At 41.0% G+C, this 7,842-nt stretch overlaps 1 protein-coding gene across 1 annotated transcript; it reads right to left on the bottom strand.

The window, feature by feature from the left end:
• Window positions 1–753: 753 nt before the first annotated feature.
• On the bottom strand, window positions 754–6,422 carry LOC308169874 (uncharacterized protein). Its single transcript, XM_080544605.1, has 8 exons — window positions 6,281–6,422; window positions 4,717–4,835; window positions 4,274–4,412; window positions 2,896–3,017; window positions 2,420–2,530; window positions 2,165–2,271; window positions 1,802–1,892; window positions 754–1,676 (listed from the first exon to the last, which is right to left on the bottom strand). Exons 1-8 carry the CDS (start codon window positions 6,381–6,383, stop codon window positions 1,563–1,565), a joined length of 906 nt encoding a protein of 301 aa, XP_080400731.1. The 5' UTR covers window positions 6,384–6,422; the 3' UTR covers window positions 754–1,562.
• Between the last annotated feature and the right edge of the window lie 1,420 nt (window positions 6,423–7,842).

Raw genomic sequence — 7,842 nt, 5'->3', positions numbered from 1 at the left:
TCAACACATTTTCTTTTTGTTTAATCTAACCATATCAATCATTATTTCATTAATAAATGTTTGTGTCCCACTCTTTGGATGCCACTGTCCTATATCATACCATTTGAGCTCCAGATAAAGAATACTCCAGAAAAGGCAATATTACATTTATCCTCCGATTCTACCTCCACCAGCCTCACCTGGGTGGTACACTAGAAGAAGGTTCGGAAAATCTAACTGTCATCAGTTTCTTTCATACAGTATGGCATGACTGCTCTTCTCTGTCTGGGTCTGTCTTGAGTCATACAGGCCAGGGAACATACATCTGTAACTCTGCTGCAGTGGTGACGGCAGCATTATATCCAGGGTGCCAGATCAACATCCCCATGAGGTTGTAATTACAAAGACCACAGAGACAAAATGAGGCACAGCTGAGCTCAAGATGAAGGGTTGCTGACTGTGATTGTGCTGCTGCCATGTGAAGTCGCACTCTGCTCAATTATGCTCTCCTATCTCCTCCCCTACTTCCTGTTTCAGTGGTGTGGGAGGGAGGGGAGGGTGAGGGAAGAAAGAAAGAAAGGAGAATAAACAACCCTGCATGAGCTTGTTCATGTTGAATGAACAATTCATACAATTTATGTGTATGACCACCAACTGGTCAGAAAGCAGTATGGTGGTAAGTATGGAGGCAAAAAAATATACAACTAAAAACAACAACAGATCTGTGTAAACATAAATTTTAATATAACATTGCTTTTAGTACAAAATATCAAAGGCAGTCAAATCCTCAGATGGATCTGTGTGTAGTTTAGATGTGTTACATTCCTCTAACATTAAACAGTCCTAATCTACAGTATACTTGGGGCTTCCTGGCCTTATCTGAATGCTCCTATGGTACTGCCCACTAATTACTAAAAGTATTTACTGCATAGTGCATATTCCAAACTATTTAGGCCATACTGTTAAGTAAAAATGTATGCAGAAAGCATACATTTCAACATACCGGTACTCATCATCTCATTCATAGGGAAATCATCATCTGTAACTCCATTATGTTCAAGATAATTGTTTCAATCTCGCTAAGGCCCTCCTCCCTTACCTGCTCCATTGAATTATGGTACTAAATTCAGAAAGAACGTACTGAATAGTATGCAGTGAATACAACATGGAAAGACTAGTATGACATCCTGGCATTTAATAAAACCTAAATTTCGGTACATTTAGCATAAACTTTAGCATACATTTAGCAAAACTTTCTAACCGTGCATACTTAAAACGCCTAGTGCATAAGTACAGTATGAGCACTCAGACACAGCCCCTGTCTCTTGTGGCCACTTGATAATCATGACTGTTATATCATAGCACAGATGGCAATACAGAGCCCTCTATCCAGCACTTATTTTTTTAAGCCAAGTAAAGTCTGTTCATATAAAAGTCAAGCTGAGGACAGAAAGAAACAGTGAACAACAATGCGCCCCTCCCTTGTCCCTTGCCCAACCTAAAACCTCAATCGGAAACCAAGAAGAGGCACAAAAGACTCATAGTCTGTGCGTGTGCGTGCGGGTGTTGGTCTTCAGTCAGGGTCATACCACTCTGTAGAGGTGGATCTCCTTGAACGCCTCCTCGTCGTTGTAATCCAGGGGGATTATTACCTGTTCTACCAACTGATGTCCAGGGTCCACCAGAATCTGCGTTATCTAGAAGTAAAATAGATCATATCAGGAGCCAAATGCTGACCAAGAATTATCAGAAGCTGTGCACAGAATCTTTAACTTTCTTTGTAGAGATACAAACATGTTTCAGTCAAGTCTGTATTATTTACCTGAAGAGAACTGAATGATTGCTGGAGGCTGGGGACAGTGACCAATAAAGCTCCCTTCTTACGGAAATTGCGAAAAATAAATTCCCATGCTCTGCAAAAGCAAAGGGAGATATTAATGCGAATAAATATGTCGTTGACCATTATACTGTATCTGATTACGATAAGACGAGTAAGTCAATGCAGGCTGGTGGAGGTAGAAATCGGAGGACGGGCTCATTGTAATGCATGGTACATCAAACACAATACCATTCCTCATTCCATTCCATGTATTACATTGTATTATTGTCTTTAAACTTCTACCTCCACCTGTCTCCCCTGGAGTAAGTAGACACATTTGTGGTGGTCTTTCCCAGTTATACCTACTTAATTTGGTCCTGGGGCTCCAGGAAGTATTCAAACACATTGTTCATGACGAGAACATCTGCATTCTGTATGAGGGAGTCCTGAGTTCTGACGTCTGCATGGATGACCTAAAGAAATTAGAGAAAAGAATGTGGTAATTATTACATAAAACACAAAAATATTATATACCGTATATATCATATTTATTATGACTTGTGACCTTTCCAATAAAACATACAATAAGAAATGAAGGGAAAAAACAATATAACAGTTTACCTGTATTCGATTACTGAAGCCATACTTCTCAATAGCCATGTTCTGGAGCCTGACGAACTCAGCACTGATCTCCACCCCAACAAGCCGAGCAGCTGTACTGTACACGTGTCCCTGAAAAACAAACGTTGGATGTTGGAGGAACAGAAGGGTCTGAATAATGTTGCTATCTTGAGCCAGTAAGTGCAAGTTACACACACTACTTTTCATTGTATTTCCATGACTTCAATAGAGTACATGACTAATGAAAAACTGTGTAAAGAGATTTGATTGAATAGAAGGCTTTGCGCGTCCACGGCAGTGGAGGCTAGTGGAGGTAGAAATCGGAGGACGGGATCATTGTAACGCATGGAATGCTATGAGAAATAGCATCAAGCACGTGTTTGATACCATTCCTCATTCCATTCCATACATTACAATGAGCCTGTCCTCCAATTTCTACCTCCACCAGCCTCCCTTGATCCACAGTTCTATTTTACCCCGTAGAGGACTGCTCCCAGTCTGGATCCCACGTCCACCACCAGTTTCCCTCTGAGGTCTGGTAAGGCATGTTGGAACAGGAACTTCAGCTCCAATATGGAGAAGGAGTGAGAGTGGCGCCCTGCAGATACAAAGCATCAGGACCATCAGGTTTTATGCTCTGAAGGTATGTACCAGTACTATGAAAGGGGACATGAACTGAAGACAATGATGAAACTGTTATCGTAGTGAAGGAAAAGTTCACACCTTCAGTAGACTTTTGCTTTATATTCTTTACCGTAATTCACAGAACCAAGCGGGCTGTCCTGGTTTACGCATCTACCATACTAGTTGCTGAAACAGTGCTAGAAAGGGCAGTGTGAAAGAACGATATTTGACCTAGCAATGTATGATTATGGCTAGGGCTGCACGATTTGGGGAAAAAAATCGAATTGCGATTATTTGGACAGATATCGCGATTGCGATTAATTTGCGATTATTATTTTTTAAAATAGCAACAAAAAAAAGAGCTACGAGTGAAAGAACTAAACTTACATTGGGTTGCTTTAAAGTTGGGTTGCTTTAAAATCAAGTCGACTCTGAAACACTAGTTTGTTTAACTTTGTTAGACTGGGCTACGGGACTTTCACTCAACTCTCCCTTTCTGACCGCACACCCGTCATACAGCTGCCTGTGGTACTTTTTCAAGTGCTGATATAGGTTTGTGGTGTTGCCTCTGGATGTAGCGACTGTTCTACGACAGGTCGTGCACAACACCTGTTTTTGTTGCACATCAGTCGTCCTAAATCCGAAATACTTCCACACAACAGAAGTGCTGCTTTTCTTCGGGACTAAATCGTCCAACGTTGCTTCTGGTTCTGCTGAAGCCATTATCCACCATGAATGTTGCTATTGCTAGCTACCAAAACGTGGGCGTTTCACGTGCGATGTTGTTGGTGTGCGTTCATTGACGTTGACGTTCATTGTTGACGTTCATTGACGTTGAATCCGACGCGCTGTATGACGTATCCCATACGGGTAGTGGATAGTGAGTTGGACTTGTGATCGGAAGGTTGTGAGTTCAAATCCCGCCTGAAACCACACCACTACTAGTGTGCCCTTGAGTAAGGCACTTAGCCCTCAGTTACTCCAGGGGGAATGTCCCTGTAATTCGTAATTGTAAATCGCTTTGGATTAAAAAAGCGTCTGCTAAATGGCAAAAAATAAATAAATAAAATAAAATAACAAAATAAAATAAAAATCGCAGGCAAATCGCAGGCTTTGCGATTAGCTAATCGCGTCATTTCAAATCGCGATTTCGATTTAAAATCGATTAATCGTGCAGCCCTAATTATGGCCCTGTAGTGCGTGGAGCTGCTTTGAATGTCAAAGACCTACAGAGAGGAGCTGTTCTTTGAGAGCCACACTGGAGGCAGTAGTTACGACTCATCTTGCCCTCCTCACACAGAGTGTCCACTGCATCCTCGTCATACAGGAAGGCATCCACGTGCACAGTGGGCTGGGGGTTCTGCTGGGTCTGGTGAATACACAGAAATAAGAAAATGTCAGTGTAGCAGAGGTGATTTGGGGAGGTCATGTTCTCATGGTGAGGTAGCCCTGCCTCAGACATGTAATCTCAAGTGTCACACTTGGGCCTTGAGGATGTCCTCTTGGCCTAATAGTAGACACTTGGGTCTTCCATGTGGGATGCATGAGTTTGTACTCCACCTGTTATATTAGGAAGAACAGTTTAACTGTATCATATTGTGTAACATTGTTGATTGTATCAACAAACTCTTCCTGTATTTTGAAAGCACTTGCTCCCTGGTGATGAAGCTTACCTTCTGAATGGCCATGGTCTCGGAGGAGAGCATCGCCTCCACAGGAAGACAAGTCCTCAGGTACTCTGAAATACTCTCGAGTATCGAGTATCGAGTATGGTTGTCATTATCCGGCTCATCTGAAACACACATTTATTTAACACATTCAATGTAAAACGTGATATCAATGCATTATAATCAATATGATGCCAATGCGTGTTTATCTTTACAATTTTTAGATTAGATTAGATTCAACTTTGTCATCGCAGAGTACAAGTACTATACAACGAAATGCAGTTTGGCTGTAGTGTACTAGCCTATTGGTGAATAGCAGTGGCGGGCGGTGCATTTCACACCTAGGCCTTCAGTGATGTCCGACACATTCCTACCTGAATTATTCTACCTCTTAATACCATCGTTATGACGCCATGGCTCTAGAAACTAGACAGAAACACAGTATAACCGGGCGTTGCATCACCTTAACATAGTCAGACAAGTACAACAGAGTTATATTAATATTTCCGAAGCATTTTTAATCAATAAATCCGCATTTACAATGAAGAGTGTTAAACTAACATCTTTAAGATCGCTACATTACCCACTTGTGTCGTCTCGTCCACCATAATAGCGACAAAGGGTGCCTTTTTAATCTCCATTTTGATCTCTTCTTCCATCACTTCAGCAATAGCAAAAATCAGGTCGTTTTGTATTTTGCCTGACGTCCCAGTAAACACTTTGTTTGTGGACAGGTGGTAATGTAAATCTGGGTTGTTTTCAGCCAGAAAAGAAAGAAGCTCAACGTAGTTTCCTCTGTTTGTGGACTTGGCGCTTTCATCCTGTCCCCTAAATGAAAGTTATTGTTTACCCAAAAACAGGACACAATCGATCAGTATTATCGATCAGTCAACGAAAGCTTTCGTTGTGAGGCTCCGTTTCCCTGTGCACTTTCAAAAGTTTCACATCTACCGGCATAGTTCGGCATCTCAATAGTGAATATCAATAGTGCGTAGTAATAGTGCGTAGCAATAGTGCGTATCCAATCAAAAGACGTGCTGGGTGCTGACATCATTGAGCCTTCCAGCGGCGCCGTTGTTGCTTTTGCTCGCATCTACGTAGGTTTACTAGGTACGCCACATGTTTTCTCGTTCCAACGTTAAGTTACAGGTCGAATCCGCTTCACCGTTTAATGTGAAGGCGGGCAGATTTTTGAGCCCCCTAGCAACACATTTTGATTGGATAAAAGCTCTAACATAAAGGCCAGCCCTCCCAATCTCAATCGGAGACTGGAAGCAGCGCAACCAAGAGGAAAGCTATGAAATGAAGAGAATAGACTATGGGGAATCATTAATACATATTTGTGGAAAATATATATTAAAATAAAATGTATATTCTGATGATGTTTAGGCCAGCAGAGAAGGCCTTGCTGGCCCTGACGGCACACCACTGGTGAATAGTTGTTGAGAAACATGTTACATCCTAAAGTTAGACGCATGTATCCAAAGAAAATGTATTCAGGGGGCACATGGAGCTGTCTGATGATCGATCCCCTGCAGCTGCCTGGTTCGGACTTCAGTCAGTCACATACCTGCGTTTTTCATCCAGTCAATCAACCTCGGACGTTCTTTGGGATTTATTTTAGAGAGTAGACATTGCATGACATCTTTGGCGTCAGAAAACGTCCCCGCCATATTTAACTACATATAGTTGTGACAACAGCTCATGCCCTGGTGTTAGACTACATGTGGGCAAAGAAGATACTGCTCTGGCTAATATAAGGAGTAGGGGCGTGTTCGCCATTTAAGGAGGAACGAGGAAAATGACATGTGAGTGCTAATGATATAGACATAATTGAGCATATGGTTTTATAGCATATAATGTGTGTATCTAAAATATATTATTAGACACTAGTAAAACGATATCTATTCAAAGAAATACCTATCTAATGTCAATCAATCTTAGTATTATTTCATGCGACCTTAAAATTACACAAGGTCACTGCGGAAGTAAACACAACCCCGGAAGCAGTTGGGGGATTCTGGGATATTTGGGATTTCGATGACGTTTATTTGATCGCTGCTCAGGTGAATTTTCTCAAGACAGTTGGCGATCTCGGAGGTAAGGACACCGACTAGGATACCGTATATAATGAATGAATGAATGAATGGTCTTTAATGTCATTGATATAGTACAGGTACCAAACAACGACATTTGGGAGGGGGGGCTCCCCTGTATGGAGGACCAAGTCTGCCAAAATTAACAATAAATATATAGACACATAAATGAATGTATATAACGCAATACATTTCTATAGTATATGTATTTATTCTTTTCCACATTTATTCTTTCTTTTCCACATTCATTCTTTCTTTTCCACATTGTTTTCTACATTCATTCTTTCTTTTCCACATTCATTCTTTCTTTTCCACATTCATGCTTTCATTCTTTCCCCGATTATCAGTAATGTATGCACATATAGGGGCGTGTCTTGCATGTTGTCCTCGCCCCACGCATTTTCATTGGTTGATGCCCCACGCATTTTCATTGGTTGATACCGCGCGTGACGTGGTAAAAGCGACCTTCATGCCACACATCCGAAGGCATGCATTTGTTAATTCTTATTCTGGCACGGGTACTTAAACACTGGTTATGCTCTTGGATGCTGGTTTAACATAGGCTACTTACGATTTCTGATGACTGGCAGTTCTCCTGACCTTCAATGCCCAATACACTGATTGTAAGTCACATTAATGACATTTTTTCATTGTTAACATACTGTGTTCAAAACTGTGAAGAACACGTTCAAAACAAAATGATTTGGTGTATTTTTGCAGTAATCATATTCCTATCATATATGACAGAAAGCTCACAATAAACAGTTTTTTTGCACAGTGTTTGAGTGACTGTTATTTTGCACTCTATTGATACTCTTCAGTTCCAGCACCTCAGCAAAGTCTGATAAGGGATGAGCGGTGGTATTTTCACTATTTGCAGTAATCATATTGACATGTCTAGAAAATATTAGCAGAATATATACAATGAAATGAAATAGACTAGATGCATTGCCAGGGAAGACATTAGAATGATTAGATGATTAATAATTTATTAATTATTAAATTAGATGTGACCAGATGCAGACCAGAGGGTGGA

The sequence above is a fragment of the Nansenia antarctica genome, assembly GCF_963989245.1.
Source record: "Nansenia antarctica genome assembly, chromosome: 1".
Lineage (NCBI taxonomy): Eukaryota > Metazoa > Chordata > Actinopteri > Argentiniformes > Microstomatidae > Nansenia > Nansenia antarctica.
This window is presented reverse-complemented; position numbering and strand designations above follow the sequence as displayed.

Coding starts and splice junctions, on each gene's coding strand:
- LOC308169874 (XM_080544605.1), bottom strand. CDS start 6,383: ATGGCGGGGACGTTTTCTGACGCCAAAGATGTCATGCAATGTCTACTC. Junction 4,836..6,280: donor TGACTGGATGAAAAACGCAG/GTATGTGACTGA, acceptor TGTGTGTTTCAG/ATGAGCCGGATAATGACAAC. Junction 3,018..4,273: donor TCAAAGAACAGCTCCTCTCT/GTAGGTCTTTGA, acceptor TTGTATCTGCAG/GGCGCCACTCTCACTCCTTC.